This window comes from Sorex araneus, chromosome 7, assembly GCF_027595985.1.
Source record: "Sorex araneus isolate mSorAra2 chromosome 7, mSorAra2.pri, whole genome shotgun sequence".
Classification (NCBI taxonomy): Eukaryota; Metazoa; Chordata; class Mammalia; order Eulipotyphla; family Soricidae; genus Sorex; species Sorex araneus.
The window spans coordinates 14104908-14122055 of NC_073308.1; the positions used below are offsets into that span (position 1 = coordinate 14104908).

The following is a 17148-nucleotide window of genomic DNA, read 5'->3' on the forward strand; positions in this document are numbered from 1 at the left end:
TGCCAGCACAATATGGGAGGCTGAGTAGCCCCAGGACTGCAGGACCCAAACAGCACCTCATTCACGGGCCCCTGCACAGCCCACAGGAGGGCCCGGGCACCCTCCCAGGCCTGGGAGAACAAACAGAACACACAGAGGGGAGGGGCACGTCATGCAGGGCCCTGGGCCAGAGGGAGGGCAGGCTGAATGCCTGCAGGACCGCCTCGTTTATTCAGCCCAGACACAGGGCAGCGGCTGCGCCTGAGGCCAAAGTGCACGCAGCAGGGACACGCTCCCAGGCTGGGCAGCACTGACTGGACTCCCAGGCCGCCTGCCTGCCGCAGAGCCCCCTGCAGGCATGTGGGGAGCCCCGTCCCAGAGTGTGGAGGGCGCCACTCCGGCCACGCTCCTTTACCCGGAAGCACAGCGTCTGGAAGCCCCGGATCTCAGCTCTGGGAAGAGACCCCCAATAGCACCTGCAGCTCTCCCCGGGGCCCTCACTGACGTGAGCGGGCGCAGACCCCTCTCCGCAGAGAGAGAGGCCACATCTGACTCCAGGCCTGTCATTCGAAGGGTCACATGGAGACTTGTGGGGGGACAGAAGAAAGGGAGTCTGGCTCCCCCTGGGTCCCAGCCCTCCAGGATCCCTCCAGAATCAGCCTTAGCTGCTGTCCGGTGTCTTCCCTGGGGATTCCAGCTGCAGTGCAAACATCCTGGAGCAAAGCTGTTTGGAAAGAGCCACTTCCAGGGCCCCAGTGAGCAGCAGGTGCGGAGCTGTGGGCTCTGCCTGACAGCCTGTATGCAAGGAGCAGCAGAGAGTGACAAGGACACACCACACACTAGCCACTCGGGGGTCTGCAGGGACAGAAGGCGAGGCTGCCCTTTCACCCCAAAGAAAGGATTTTGTCCCCAAGTTAGACCAGAAGATGCCCCTCAGCTTGGAAGACTCTAAGTCCACTCACAGGCGGGTCTGACACGGGAGCCCCGACGTGGACCACTCCTGTCCCACTCCGAGGGCCAGGTCTGCTGCATCCAATCTACTGGTTTTGTTTTTGTTTGGGGGCTACACCCAGCAGTGGTCAGGGATAACTACTGGTGGAAGTGGGGGACCATATGCAACGGTGGGTTTCAAACCCAAGTCAGGGGCACACCATCTCTCGGTCCCAGCTGGTCCAATCTCCATCCACCCCCAGACTGGGCCCAGGCTCCCAGGGTCTGATCTTGTGTGTCTGCCACTCCCTGGGCCCTCGTCTCCTGCCCTGAGGCGACCTTTCCCCAAACCCTGGGCAGCGGGGCTCTTAGGGGGGCCTTTGGGAAAGCTCTCTGCCTTCTCCTTGGGGGCTCACCTCCTTTACCCTCTCTTCCTAAGGGATTCTTGTCCTCCAGCAGAGCTCATCCCCTCTGGCCCAGCTCTGCTCCTTGACCCCAGGGTCGGCCCCAGTCTCTGTCCAGTACCTGCTGGACAGGCAAGTGCAGATGGCCAGTCCTCAGCCTGGGGAAAAGCCTGGGTTGGTGCAGGCAGATGCTGTCCAGAATCCAGTGTGCCAATGTTCTGGAGACAGGGCCAGAAGAGGGGGCATGGAGGGCAGGGGTGATGGGAGGTACAGAGTTGGGTGAGAAGGTGTGGAGGGCTGGGATGAGGGGATGGAGAGGGCTGGGTGAGGGATGTGCAGGGATGGAGTGAGGGGGTGTGCAGGGGCAGGGTGAGAAGAGGGGTAAGGGGTAAGGGTTAGGGTGAGGGTTGGGGTGAGGATTGGTGGTTGGGTGAGGGGTGGGGTTAGGGATGTGCAGGGGTGAGGTGAGGAGTGTGCAGGGGGACGTGAGTGGGGAGTCAACACATGGGAACCTTAGAGGAAAGCCAGGGCCTCGGGAACAGCAGCTGGAGTGTTCGCTACTACTCACTGTTCTTCTTGTACATGAGGATCTCGAAGGAATTCATCTCATAGTTCTCAAACGTCCGCCGCACCTTCTCTACCGTGTCCTTGTCTGTCAGTTCCCCGTACATGAAGCTGAGGAACAACCAGAGCTGATCAGTCACAGAGACAGGGCACAGCTGTGGCTTCACTGTACCCTAAAACATGAATACTTGTACTACTGTGAATTTTGATCCCCAACTAAAGAACATCTGTCTGCTGGCCTGCTGGCACTGCCATGCACACACTCCCACACATGAACATGCACACACAAACACACATACATAGACATGTGTGCACATGATTACATGGATACACAAAATGCATACATTCACACAGATAAACACATGTGCATATTGTGTGCTTGGCTCCCTTGTGGGCACAAACATGTGTACATGCACATAAGCATGCCCATAACATGCACGCACATAAACACATACTCACATACACACTCTCACATAAGTGTATAAGCATTCTTGCATCTATCCTATACACAGAAAACACACAAACACATATACCACATATACCATCTACATGTGTGTAGCATACGTACACTCACACATTTGTCACATATATGTAAGCACAAATAAATATGCTACACTCATACCATTTACATACATGAAGTGTACAGAAACACACACACAGGCATGCACATATACCACATACACATAAGCATACGACACCATATGTATGCTCACATGCGTATATCACGTACACACATGAACACACACATACCCTCAAAGCTCGTGCTGTCGAGAATAAAAATAGGACCCCTGAGGGCCCAGTGGGTAGCAGCTGGGCCCAAGGACCCTACAGGCCTGGGGGCAAGGCCAGGCAGGAAGGACAGATGGGCAGGGGAACAGGAAGCAGAGACCAGTCACAGAGATGTGAACAGAGAGTGGGGAGGGGAGCAGTGAGGGGAGTGTGGAGGGGAGGGGGGCTTCTGGAAGCTGCTGTGCCCCATGCAGATGAGAGGTGAGTCAGCTGCAGAGAGCACAGCAGCTGCGAGGAGGCCTGGGCTGGGAGGGGGAGGGCTCAGACCCCTGCACCTGCACGAAAGGTCTCAGACAGCCATGACGGGCCTTAACTGCAGGAGAACCACGGGCACAAAGGCACGTGGTCACCCCCTTCCCAAGAAGGGAAGTCAGAATCTTGCCCTGGGGGATGAACAGTACGGGGTGAAGGCATCTGCCTTGCATACAGCCCACTCTGGTTCCATCCCTGCACTGCATGCTCCACTGGACCCTGCCAGGAGTGAACCCGAAGCACAGAGCCAGAAGTCATCCCTGAGCACCTCTTGGATGTGCCCCCCTCTCCACCCCTGCAAAAAAAAAAAAAGCAGCAGCAGAGACGTGAGTGGGTGCTGCTCACGGCAAACACAGCTCATGGCTCAGAGGCTTTCCAGAAGGGGGAGCAGCAGCGGGAACAGTCCATTTCCCACCTAAAAAATTCAAGAAAACGGCTCAGAATCCCAGAAAGTGTCATGCTTTTTAGTCACTCGGCTGAGTCACGCCAGGAAACAGCCCCAGGTCCAGCTCTGTCTGGTGTGGCAGGTTCCAGCCCGGCTTTCGGCCTCATCTGGGTAGCCAGGTCCCAGGCGGCTGAGGACCAACGGGAGGACTTGCCTGGCTTCCCCCTACAGCCATGCACCACAGGGAGTAGAGAGCCACAAAGTATGGTTCCCTGCGGGTGCCAGCTCCCCAAACGCACACCACCCTCCAGCTTGGTGCCACCTGCCCTTGATCCCAGCTCCCATGCACACAGCTGTATCTACAGCCTCACCAGCACTTAATCTGGGGGTGCAAGGCACTCAGCGGCCACGAGGTCCAGGCACCCCACAGGTGCTTCTCATCCAACCAGGCAGTTGGATGAATGCAAGGGCCCTGTGGCTCAGGAACAGCCTGCCAACCCTGCAGCTCTGGGGGCCACCAGAGCCATACCTGGGGGACCAAGTGCTGCTGGGAGATGAGCTTGGGTTGAGCATATGCCAAGCATGAGCCCTCACTGCTGGACTCTGTGCCAACCTCTGGGTCTCTGTTTTATAGCTGAAAGGGCCCCCGAGTCCCCTGATCCTGCACCTGCCTGACTGCATGCCCCTCCCAGCACCACGCACAATGGGGACAGGATACTGCGTGGACACTCCCCGGCCACACACCTGCAAGCGCTGCTCCTCTGCATCACCTCGGCGCGGTGGTAGCCCGAAAGCTTGCAGAAGCCGTCATTGCTGTACACGATGGGCCAGTCCACTATCTGCGCATTCCCCAGCACAAAGTTCGTGTCTGTCAGAAGCAGAGGGAGGAGCAGGTCAGACGCTTCCCGCCCAGCTGCCCCACACCAAATCCACTCTGAGAGCAGCGGGTCCCAACAGTGGCCGCTTTGCAGGCCCCGCTGCATGGCCAGCCAGCCACACACCCCTCGGACAGTGGGGCCCCCCACTGAGGGAAGGCCTGCCCTCATCCCTGACTTTGCTGAAGGCCTGGTTGGTTCCAGTTTTTGGGTTTTGCCAAACAAAGAAACTCCAGAAGATCTTGGATCTCTTGGCGAGAGGAGGCGCAGTGCCAAGGCAGTTCACTGTAAAGGCGCCCCCAGTCTGCTGCTCACCCCTGCAGGGCCGTGCCATGATCAGCCTCAGGTGTGTTTTTAAGGCAGGTTTAAGGCACTTGACCAGTTTGATCCCAGCACCACATGCAATCCCTGAGCCCCGCCAGGAATGATCCCTGAGCACAAAGCCAGGAGTACCCCTGAGCACTGCTGGGTGTGCTCCAAGTCCCCTCTCCTCCACCCCCAAAGCAGTAAAATGACATGTCGGACTGATCTGGGGAGCAGGAGTTCAGAAATGTTTTCCCAGACGAACCGTCGCTGCATTCCATTACAGTTTCCGTGGGAAGCCTTACAGAGAGGGGGGCGAGGAGGAGCCTCACGCAGCAGGCACACAGGGAATGCCAAGGCTCAGCCTCCACCTGTGCCCAGCGGCTGCCCCACTCAGACAGTCATTTGTCTGCCTTTGGGGGAGGCTCTCTGGCTGGGCCAAAGGGAAGGGGCAGGGTTACCTGGCCAGATCCCTGGAGAGAAGGGTCACTCCCCACCGACGCCAAGCTCTGAGGAGCCTGAGTAAATGCAGAGCAGGGCAAAGCCCTTCTCAAGAATCTGCACAAACACGCGTGGGATTCCCACATGTCGGGGGTGGGGGGGCGCGTCCCTTGGTCTGGCTGACTCTGACATCACTGCTGACTCCCTTCAAGACGGAGAGCAGGACCAAGTTTCCCTGGCCAGCACATCGCTGAACCCATGCAAATTGGGAGAATGACTGCTGGGGCGGACGATGGACTCGGGTGAGCTCATTTGCTTTCTTATCTGATCACCAAAATTCAAAATGAAAGTTGACGTATCTTTGACAGGTAAAATCAGGGCCAGAGAAACAAGACAGCACAGGTTTAAAGTGCTCGACTTGCACATGGCAGATCCCAGCCCCACAAGCAATCCCTGATTCCCTCCAGGAATGACCTTTGAGCACAGAGCCAGGAGTAACTCCTGAGCACCGTGGTGTGGCCCAAGTCCCCCACCACCCCCAAAAAGAAGCAAAATCACCAAAAAAAATTTTAAGTGGATACAGTGAAGCAAAAATAATGAAAGAAACAAAACTCTCTTAGGAAATGATTGCTTTACTTTCACTGTCGTGGGAGTGGGGTCATGGCAGCAATGCCGACCGTCAGTGCTCTGGACCAGGCCACTCCTGTCGGTGCTCGGGCAGCAGTGCTCGGTGTCAGTGCTCTGGAGCACCAGGCCATTCCTGTCGGTGCTCAGGCAGCAGTGCTCAGTGTCTGTGCTCTGGGGCACCAGGCCACTCCTGTCAGTGCTCAGGCAGCAGTGCTCAGTGTCAGTGCTCTGGGGCACCAGGGCACTCCTGTTGGTGCTTGAGGGCCCATGCATTGCTGTACATTGAACCCAGGGCCTCCTCCCCCGAGCCACATGCCCAGCCCAGAACATTCTTCAAAAACTAAGTAGTGCCATGAACCCCACCAATGTAACATCCATCGGAAAAGCTTCAGACCCTGCTGTCTGTTTAATCATGGGAACAGATAAAGAAAGAGCTCCTGTAACTAAAAAGGATTAAAACCCAAACACTCAACATGTTAAAGACGTATTAAGTTTCCAGGGAGACATAAGAAACATTAAAATAATACGATGCAGAATTTGATTAACAGGAACAACAAGCATCTAATAGGAGGAGCAAAAGGATGGGCATTGGGAAGATCAGAAATCATTTCTCAGCAATTAAAACAATCAAAAGCACAGGAACAGCAAAGATGCTTGTCATCAGATGCAGGGCAGAATAAAGCCAGTTTCAGGCATGCAAAGACCAGAGGTTACAGCTCAGTCTTCCTGGGAGAGTTTCATGGGGGAGTAACATGGGGAGGTGTATCAGAGGGAGGAGGAGGAGAGAAGCAGACAAGAGGAAGGACTGGCAAGAGAAGTCAAGAAAGAGCTGGGCCTGCAGAGGCTGGTTTGAGGTACTACAAAGTCAGCAGAGGGATGTAATCAGGGATGCAGGGAAGGAAGTAAAAGAAAATTCAAAGCAAGCCAGAAGTAGCAAGAAAGGAAACTGAGCACACCCCATCAGTCACTGTCAGAACCAGGAAACTCCTGATTGGTTTTCGGGTTTTGGCACCACCCAAGGGTCAAACCATGAACCATCTCATTTTCCAAAGTGCTTTCATTTGGCATCTTCAGTTCTGAAAATGCAAGTGAAAAGCCTCAGGATAAGAGAGGTTAAAGGTCTAGAGCTGATCCATAAAAAAGAAAGGGATAAATATTTGTATTTAAGTTGCAAACAATAAACAAGGAAGCAATGGAATGACACTTGGAGGAGAGAGGGAAGCAGATAAAGTGAGCTAAAAATGCAATTACAATGGGTAGATGTCAATGGAGAGCATTTAAAGTTGATCAGTCTAGAAATAGCCATAATGCATGTTATTTAAAGACTGGCAGAAATGATCCAAAGAAATGGCTAAAATTAGCACCTGTGGCCTCTGGTGAGCAGGGTGGACAGACACCAGGCACAGGATGGTCGGTTTTTGTTATTAGCTCTTCACTTTGATTTTTTTAACCATGGACATACATTACTTGGACAAAAATAAGTCTCTTCAATTTTAAATGAATTTAATAAGAAATGATTAATGTATTGGTTAAATTCTTGATCTAGCATGCAGGATAAACTTCAAATTACAGCTATCAAAGCAGTTTCTCAGGAAGGCACCATCTGAAGCCGCTGCGGTGCTCGGGGGCAGCGTCCCTTCACCCGTGAGCCTGGGAAAGATGCCCAGCGGTTTCTTTAGCCAGAGCAAAGGCACAGAAGACTGAACAGCGTCTTCTGCTCTGTCCCTCTTCAGGGACCGCCCCCCCCCACCCCCGGACTGTCACCACGGAAACAGCAATTCTGAGCTGGCCTCCTCTCCCAGCTCATGGAAGCAGTCTGCTTGACTGGTGCGAGATGCATGGCCACTGGGAGGGACAGCCTGAAGCCTGGTTCTCCGAGGACTTTCACGAGTGGGGACAGGAATCTGCATCATCGCCCTGAAGCCACCAGCCTTCTGCAGGAACATGAGTGCACAGTGCCTGCCCCATCTCTGCACACACATGGGTCCTAACACGGGTTGCAGGCGCAGGGGCGGGAGGAGCGGGAGTAGTCTCTCACTGTGAGAGGAGGTGAAGACGGGCTGGCTGGGGCTCAGCAGGACGCAGCCGAGGGATCGTGTGAGGTGAAAGAAGTCAGAGGAGAAGGACAGATCCTGGCTGATCTCACTGGTCTAGGGCTGGAGGGAAACAAAGGCACAACAGTCCCCAAACACTGACAGATGCTTGGCCCTGCATCACAAAAATGACTACCCAGTGGGGAGGGAGCCAGATCAGAGGTCACTCAGGAATAGCAGTGACACAGGGCCAGCAGTGGAGAGTCCTGGGTACACTGATGGGGGTGAGGGACGTGTGCAGTGATTCTGGATATCAACAGCACACACTTTAGCACCATTATAACCATTTTACCTAAGCTAGTGAATAATCCAGATTCCTTCCCATTTCAAAGCTACAAATAAGTGCCCTACAAATGACCTTCAGGAGAACATCCTATATGTGTGGGGGTCACCGATACAGGACCATGATGGCACATGTCGCCCAGGACACCTGGCGGAGGACCATGACGGCACATGTCGCCTGGGACACCTGGCGGGGCAGTGCTGGCATCTCTGAGGGGATACAGGTTAACAGTGTCCAGGCTGGGGCTGACTCGGGGCTGTGTGGCTGATTGCAGTAGGTCCTGAGAAGGGCAATTTCTACAAGAACCTTCAGGCGTGTCTCTTCTCTGCTCTGTGCTATAAAACAGCAGCACAGGGGCCCAGACCGCTGGCTCAGCACAGCCGGGACAGCCTTGCACACCGCTTCTCCCTGACATCGAGTGTGAGTGCCTGTGACATCAGCCCTCAGAGTCCGCTCCATCATTGTCCTCTCTCCACGCTCCTACGCAGCCCTCTCCTCCGACGATCCTGTCCCCACACGAGGAAGCTGAGCAAGGCCTGGCAGAGAGGACACAAGTCAGGGACACTAGTGTCCTCTAGACCTCAAACCACTAGACACACAGAAGCCTCCACTGCCCGCAGCTGCTGGCGGCCATCACCACCCGGAGCAAAGGGACCCCAGGACCAGAGGACAGAGACCAAGACCTAACAGGGTGGGCCACAGGCCCAAAGGGAGCCTACACACAGACACACGCACACACAAACCAACACAAACCAACACAGACACCTGCATAGAGCAGCAGGCCAGCCGGCCGCTGGGACTGGTGATATGCTTTGTGGAGACCCAGAGAACACAGCAGCTCCCCAGCGCAGACTGAACCCCACAGATCAGCGGCCATCAAGGGCGACTGCCCAGAGATCCCAGGGACTGGAGGAGGGCAATAAGAGTAAAGGGGCCCGGAGGCCAGGTCAGGGCTCACCCTCAGCTCCCTGACATAACCCAGAGGGTCAGAATCACTCAGAGGGGCTTCCCGTTCAAGAGCGCAGCGGGGGGGAGGGGGAGCAGGGCCTGGGGCAGAGGGTTCATGAAGGAGCTGATCTGTGAAGCTGAACAAATGAGGGAGCGGAGGGGACCTGAGCCAGCTGCCCACTGGCATCCAGAACAGGCGCAGATGTGGGGTCCCCGGGGAAAGTGGGGATATCTGGCACCAGGACCTCAGGGCAGCAGCCTCCTGAGCTGAGCCTCCTGTACCCCAAGGGCTGGCCCCATGCCTGGGACCAAGATGCCAGGCGAGAGCATTCACGCAGTGCCGAGCCCTTCCAGACCCCGGGAGAGACGTCCGTGCCTGTCCAAACACAGACAGCTGCAGTACCTACTGCTTCCTGTGGTCTGTGAATACACGGACTCGGCAGCCAAGCAGACCTGGACTACAAAAGTCACCATGTGGACAAAACAATCTTCAGAAAAGCAGAGACAGGGCCAGAGAGACAGTCCAGCAGGTAATCACTTGCTTTGCTTGCAGCTGACCTGGTCAATATATGGCACCACAAAGTCCAAAGTCAGAGCAGTGCCAGAAGTAAGCCCTAAGCACTACTAGGCATAGCCCCATAACCGATTCTTTGTAAGCAAAAACACCATTATCTCTCGATTGCCTCTGAACTGGCCTGATGTAGACACAAGATATTTAGAGAATAAATTGAGAAACAATAGAATATCTGTTATTCCTCAACAATAAAGAGGGTGGTTAGCATCATCACAACCATCACTGATGGCACCACCCCAGCACCACCATCACCATCATTACAACCATCACTGATGGCACCACCCCAGCACCACCATCACCATCATTACAACCATCACTGATGGCACCACCCCAGCACCACCATCACCATCATTACAACCATCACTGATGGCACCATGCCACCATCATCATCACCATCATTACAACCATCACTGACGGCACCACCACCACCACCACCATCACCATCACAGCCATCACTGACAGCACCACCACCAGAATCATCATCAGAACCACCATCATCTTTATCACCCATTAGCCATCATCAGAACCACACATATTCAAAATTCACTAGCTCCTATCTTATGAGGTGGGCAACATGAGGACTGACCCATCTTTGTCACTGTCATAAGGACTGACACCCACATCCCACATCAGCAGGATTCGGCTAACATGGTACTAGGCAGAGTTGTGTGGAGACGAGAACCACTAAGACCTGTGGACAAGGCCAGAGAGAGGGTAATGTGTAGGCTGATTACCTTACATGTGGCTGACCTTATTGTTTCCCAAGCCCACCAGGAGTGACTCTGAGTACAGAACCAAGAGTAAGCCCTGAGCACTGTCAGATACGACCCAAACCCCAAAATAAATCAATCATAAAAAATAACCACACTCTGGAGTAAGCAGAGGTCCAGTAATGAAAACACTTCTCAAAACACTAGCGTTCACAGGATCCAGCAATTCGACTTCTTGGCATCCACATCGAGGGCCCAGAACCCTCCTCAGAAGGAACATCAGCACCCCCGTGCTCACTGCAGCTGTTTACAACAGGCAAAATCTGGAACAGCACAAGCATTTGAGGACAGATGATGGGTGAAGAGACTGGGACCCGCACACGGGGGAAGACTGCTTGGCTCAGGAAGCGGCAACCATGCGGCTTCTGGGTGGGTCTGGAGAGACCACGCTAATGAAGCAGTCAGACAGAGAGAGCCAGGCCCTGAATGACTGCTCCCATGTGTGCGATTCAAAGAAACAGAGCACAGAGCAGGAGCTACAGATGCCCGAAGACATCAGGAGCTGAGAGGGGGACTGGCCACCGGGAGGAAGGTTCCCACGGTGGGTGGGGGACAGAACACTGGGGCAACAGTGGAGGGGCATGGACACTGTGGACGGTGCGGCGCTTAAATGTGTTATGAATGAAACCCTCTGGGACTGAGAGGGGAGGGGAACGAGAGAAGGGAGGGGCGGGGCGGGGCGGGCGGACATGGGGACACAAGCTGAGTGCAGGCAGGCGAAGGCAGGCAGCAGAGCATGTGGACTGCACACGTAGAATCTCTTCACCCTGTGGTTCCAGAACAGAGACCCCAGACTGCTGGGTCACCTCTGACATGACGGGAAACGACACAGTTCTGCAGCCTGGCTCACAATGAAAAGAAACATCTGTAGCTGGCCCGGTGAGGAGCCCACCAACCACCCCCAAAAGTGCACCAGGAAACTTAGGTGGCTGAAATCAGGCAAGACTCGCACTCCTGACTGGAAGCAGCCCTGCAGTGTGGGAGAGAACAAGCTCCCCGAAGCAGGCTGCCTGCACCCACCACTGGGCTACAGGGCCAGGCAGGCTGAGGTAAACTCACTGGCTGTCATCTGGAAGCTCCCTCTCAGTTTTCAATGCACCTGAGCCGGAATCTACGTCTCAGTGCCCCGAGGGGCTTTAGCTGCTAGAGGGCTTGTAATTAAATATAAAGTTTTCCAGTTTCAGCCCACACACAGTTTCTTTGGCTGGAATTCGTAGAAGAAAACAAACCTTCTCAGAAGCCTGGAAGGTTTCCCCTGCTCCCCATGCCGCTTCACCAGCTGACAGGACCACAGCCAAGTCCCACCAATGTCCCCACACCTGTCAAATTAATCCACCCAACCATTTGCCCAGAAAGCACAGTGCAGATAGCCCAAAAAAGAAATTATTAGAAAATTGCTTTTCATTATAATTACCGCAAATAACAAAGGGGAAAGTAACTAACGCAATGACTTAGAGAAGTGACTCAGTGTGGGCAATTACACAGACAGAAGCAGCTTTCAGCCTGCAGCGCACATGCACGCAATGCTTCCTGCCAACGCAGGTTATTTAGGGGGCTACCGTAAATATCCCACAACCTGCTCCCTGATCCCCAGGTGTGCACACACACATGTGCCCCAGACACTCAGGACATCGCCAAGTTAGGCTACTTTTTTCTGTCTTCCAAAGACAACCCCAAAAAAAGACAGATAAATGATAAGAAGTTGCTTATAAGCACTAAAGCAAGACCCAGAAACATACTTTGATTTACTTGAATCTAAAGAAAATCCATATCAGAAATTAATTTTTTAAAAGATGGGTCAGGATTTGGTAAGGTGGGGGCGGGAGTGGAGTGGAGTAGGAGGGTAAGAAGCCAGAAGCTAAGTCAGCTGACACATCTCAGCTCCGGCTCAGGACCAGCCAAAGTCATTGGGCCAAATGGTGTTTTTCCATGATCTGATCCATTAGACCAAGAATCATTATAGTCTTCTCCGATATCAGGGACCCTCTTAGCAAAACAGAGACTGAACTCCCCAGAGATCCAATTGGCATTTGCTTTGTCTCTAATTTTAATGTCCTACAGAAAAGCTTTTTTGGAGGGATGGGGGTTGCACACCCAATGGTCCTCAGGCAGACCCCTGTCTCCGTGTGCAGGGCTCACTCCTGGAGGGCTTGGGAACCCAGAGGCTAGAATACAGGGCTCAGCTATGCACACAGCAAGTGCCTTGCCACTGTGCTATCTTTCTGGCCCCAGAAATACCTTTCATTTAGAACATTAAGCTAATAAATTACAACTGAAAGTACACTTTCATTTCCAAAGCGAACTCCAGCATCACCCCTAAACAGCTGGTTTCAAAGCATGAGCCCATCTTTGCGCAGCACCAAATTAAAGGATTTGAAAACAACGAGAGCCCAGCAATCGCAGGCAGAGGCTGAGAGGGGAATGAGAATAGGCATGAAACTGGGTGAGAACAGAGACTGCTGGCAGCTCAATGAGCTCTTACGTAACCCACAAGGAGAACAGCACATGGGGTCACTGAAAAGCCACCCATTTCCATGACCTACGACTGAAGGTCAGTGAGCCAGGTGTCCTGCCCTCATGCTTGGCAGTCATAAGAATATCTTGCTCAAGCGGAAGTGGCACACACTGATGCAAGTTTCGGGTACACCACATGATTGACCACTTTTGCACAAAGCGAAGTGATCATCACATATGTCTCTCTTCTCAGCAAGTCCTAGAAGCTGGCCATGATCTTCCCATGCAAGGACAGCACAGCTTCCGGGTCTGTCAGAATGAGCAGCTAGGAGAACAGAGGTTGGGAAAACCAAACAAAAGCAACATGAAGAAAAGACAGAGAAGAGGAGGTAGGGAGAAAATGAGAAGACAAAGAATTCCCATGACAGTTGCTGGCAACGGAACATTCTAGAAGAACGCGCTCGACTCTGCTAACACTGTTCCAGGGAGGACACTCCAGGGGTGTTTGGGCTGTAACATATGCCCCATGAATCTGATTCACTTTCCCAGCAGAGGCGAAGCCACTTAAAACAGGAAAACAAAACCACAAGCGTGATCTGACACGTGTTGTGTGGAGGCTGCGTTTTCTGCACAACGAAGCTGTAGATTCATTCAAACACAGTCACAGTTTAAATCTGTTTACAGCTCAGTGACAAACCCAAATGAAGGGGGCGGCACTGAAGGGCTCCAGTGCCCCGTGTGGGGGGGTGGGGTGGGAGGAGAGGGAGCCCCAGGCCCCTGATCTAAGGGCGCTTCCCTGCCTCTGCTCTTGTGAAAATGCTAGAAAAAGATTTCAGACACAAAGAGACTGTGCCCTGCTGACCTCGGCCACAGGGTGTGACTTCTGACACAGAAATACAGTACTGCCTGGGGTGGAGGTTATCGCAAAGCACGTCATGAAGAACTCGGGCTAGACATCATGGTGCAGCCAATGTCAGAGCAGCTGCTGGCCAGAAGCAGGTTCTGTTGCGTAAATATCACCGTGCTACCACACATCCCAGAGACAGACTCCAGGGCCTCTCATCCTGTTTGCTAACTAATCATATCAACAACCTGAACCAACTCAACATGCTACAAAAAACACAGCTGATTTAGCAATCTGTAAGTTAGACATGTACATGAGTTTGTACCAAAATGTGTGGTGTTTCCCTCCTGCTCGCAAAAGTGGGTTCTTCAGTCCCCTCGGGCGGGTATGGTGCCGCCAGGGCTGTTTCAGCCAGAGTTTCTCCAGCTTCCTGGCGTGCAGAGCTGCCAGCATGCCTGATAGCAAGTGCTCTGAGTCTGAGCTTCAAACACCAGCCAGCCACCACCCTTCCCGCATGTGCAGACACAGGTGGGGCCGGTCTTGGTCGGTGGCCACGAAGCCAGGGATAGGACACAATGCCCAGTGTGACCACCAGCCACATCAAATCTGATCATGTGTGCCACAACCGCTATCAAACAGCAAATGGTATGGCCCCCTTCAGTGGTCACTGGGCTCTGAGGGGGTCCGCAAAAGAGGCTTGAGTCTTGTGTCCTTTGGACATCCTGAAAAGCAAAGGTGCTATGTGGCGGTGGGAGGTCTGCGGGGACTTCCGAGCAAGTCATGAGAGTGAGGCTGAGTGGCAACAAGGTCTCCTAACCTGCTGGGTCCCCGAGCTGCAGGCCTGCTATGTGGGCTTCCCACAGCAGCCCCCCTGATCTGAGTCAGTGGAGTCCTTAGCCTGGGACCCAGATCCTACTGACAGCCCACCCCACTGCCCTGCGCAGATCTGGGACACCCGAGCACTTGAGAACAGGACCTGGCAAACCTGGTGAAAACACAGCATGCATCAGAGAAATTCCATGCCTCCGTGCAGAGAAAACCCGCTTCCCTTCTGCCTTATTATGACGGGGCGTGGCCCGGGCCACCCAGACACCCCCAGCAGAGCTCAGGAGGCTGTGTGGCACTGTGTGTTGAACCAGGCCGGTGCATGCCAGGTCTGGTGTGACCTATGGTTTGTGGGAACGGGGCAGGGACCGGGGTGTCACCAGATCTGGCCAAAACCTTTGAGGAAAGGCCTGGCTCCGCTTCGCTATGACAGGATGATGACAGTGAGGCACACAGAGAGGGAGCAAGGAGCCCATGGCAGCCCATGCTGCCTGTGCCTGCCCCAGCCACCACACTCCACACCCAGCCTCGCCAGCCCTGACCCCTCACACAGAACAACTTGAAGGAGAAAGGAAACTGTTCTGTCTGTCCAGGGCTGGAGAAGACGAGTGATGGTCCAGTCCCTAGCCGTCCCCAAGGACTGGCTTTCCTGAGTTGTAGAGACAAGCACCTGCAGAGAGACGTGAGCCCGCGGATTCTATTTAGAGGAAAACACTATTTACTTTGGGAACGTCCCGAACCAACGCTAGTGTATTTTAGCAGGAGACAATCAATATTTTTCACTAGGGTTTTTTCCATCACGGCAAAATAATGTAAAGCATGGCAATCGTGGGCGCTTCCCCAGTCTCATCGTTCTCCTACCTGAGTCAGGCGCTATCACAAAAGGGATTCATAAAAGCTGAGTGTCAGGCTGGAATGTCTGCCTCCAAGGGGGTGGGCCGCGGGGAAGTTCACTCACCTCCAGCAAGGTGTCTGAGACTCACTGGGGGCAAATTGGGTGGGATTAGCTTTTTGCTGATCTGAGGGAGGGGTGGCTGGCTAGCTGAAGTCAGACTGCTGGTGGCCGAAATCAAAGTATAAGACTAAAAATAGCCCAATTCCCTTCTTTCACTGACTTTCTTTGCTGCACAGGGAAGCTCTCAGGCCAGCCCAACTGGGCAGCGCTCTCTTCTCGGCCCAGAAGTCTCCCTCCCCTGTGGGGTACAGCTCAGGTTCTCTCAGGGGAGCAGGAGCCCCCCCAGAGCCCAGGCCGCCCAGATGTGCCAGCCAGACATTCCAATGCAGGCCACACCAGACGGCTCTCAGCCAGACCCCCTCGTGCACTTACTAGGTTAGTTGTTCATCTGTTTGTGCTGTGTCCCTGAGCTTGGTAAACACATCTGAGCTACTGAGGGGAAACAGGGATGTGCTCGGGGCCCAAGTGGTGCCAGGAATGGTGCTGGGGATGGACCCCAGAGAGAGCCTGCGCCCCAGCCCTTACTGCTTGGTGCTTAGTGGTGGAATCAGCTCTAGGATGGCGAAGACCCTCCTGCCCGCCCAGGCTCTCGACATGGCCACAGTCCACTCCTGCCCTGCATACGGAGACACCCACAGTGACACAGACATGTTAGGGGCCCCTGCAATCCTGACTACACAGACAAGGGGTCCCTCTAACGCACTGAGCCTCATGCAAAGCCCCCACGTCATAGTTTCCGAGTCATTTCCTCAAAGCGTGCCTCTGGCCATGGCCTCCAACCCACGGGACGCCGGCACCCCCTGTGGGAGGGGGAAGCTGTGTTCAGGGGCTGTGCAGGGTCTCCCTACCTGCTTCCCGGTCTCCTGTGACGCTGAGACCCGGTGGGGCAGGGTGGGGGCAAAGCTCCAGCACCCCTGTCAAGAGCTCAGCGCACAGGCTTCTTCCTGGGAGCGTGCGGGAGCCAGGCCTGCCCACTCGGTGCCGACGGGCAGGCTGCTGAGACCGCTGCGGTTCCCAAGTACCTGCAGCCCCTTCCCCTCGGTCACGGCAGTGGTGAGGGGTGCCCGGCTCCGAGGCGCTGCGGGAGGCGGGGCGCGGGCTCTGCACACGCAGACCCGCTCAGTCCGCGCGCCCCGGGCAGCGCCCTCGGCTCCCGCTCCCGGGCCAGACCTGCCCGGCCGCGCCCGCGCCCGCGCGCTGGGCCCCGCGCCCGGGAAGCTGCGCCCCAGCGAGCGCGGTGACGGCGCGGGCAGGTCCGAGCGGTGGCCGGCGCCGGCTCCCCGCGTCCCCCGCGCCCCCACGCCCGCGCGCCCCCCGCCCCGCGCCCCCGCGCCCTCCGCGTCCCAGAGCCCCGCGCCCGCGCCCCCGCGCCCCCGCCCCCGCGCCCGCGCCCGCACTTTCCCGCGACTCAGCCAGGCCGCCCGCCGCCCCCTCACCGTTGGAGCGGCGCACGATGTTCTCCAGGAACGTGTTCTGCGGGGCCACGAGCCCCCGCCGGCCCCCGGCCACCGTCATGGTCGCGGCGGGGCTCCCGGGCGCTGGGCGCTGCCGGCTGCTCGCGCCCCATGCGCCCCCCGGCTCCTCCGCCCGGGCCCGCCGCCGCCTCCGGCCGCCGCGCCCGCTGCCGGCGCCTCGGGTGGGCGGAGGGACCGCGGCGCGGCCGGGGCGCCCCCTGCCGGGCGCGGCGGCCGGAGCACCCGGGGCGCCCCCGCAAGGCGCCCGCCGGCGGGTAGCGCCACCTCCTGGCCGCGCCGAGGATGCGCGCCCAGGGCTGGGCGAGGGTCCCCCAACCCCCGCCCCGGGGGCGTTTCGGCGCGCCCGGGGATGTTCCGTGTTCGGTGCTTGGCGCTCGT

General features: G+C 55.7%; 1 protein-coding gene across 2 annotated transcripts in view; it reads right to left on the reverse strand.

The window, feature by feature from the left end:
• KCNH1 (potassium voltage-gated channel subfamily H member 1) overlaps positions 1-16915 on the reverse strand; it is a 64813-nt gene extending 47898 nt beyond the window's left edge. For both annotated transcript variants that reach the window (XM_055144964.1, XM_055144963.1), the window contains exons 1-3: positions 16732-16915; positions 4048-4171; positions 1882-1988 (exon numbers count right to left, since the gene is read on the reverse strand). In XM_055144964.1, the coding sequence (XP_055000939.1) occupies positions 1882-1988; positions 4048-4171; positions 16732-16810 (310 nt within the window). In that variant the 5' untranslated portion in view covers positions 16811-16915. The remainder of the gene's footprint in view (positions 1-1881; positions 1989-4047; positions 4172-16731) is intronic.
• Positions 16916-17148: the final 233 nt, after the last annotated feature.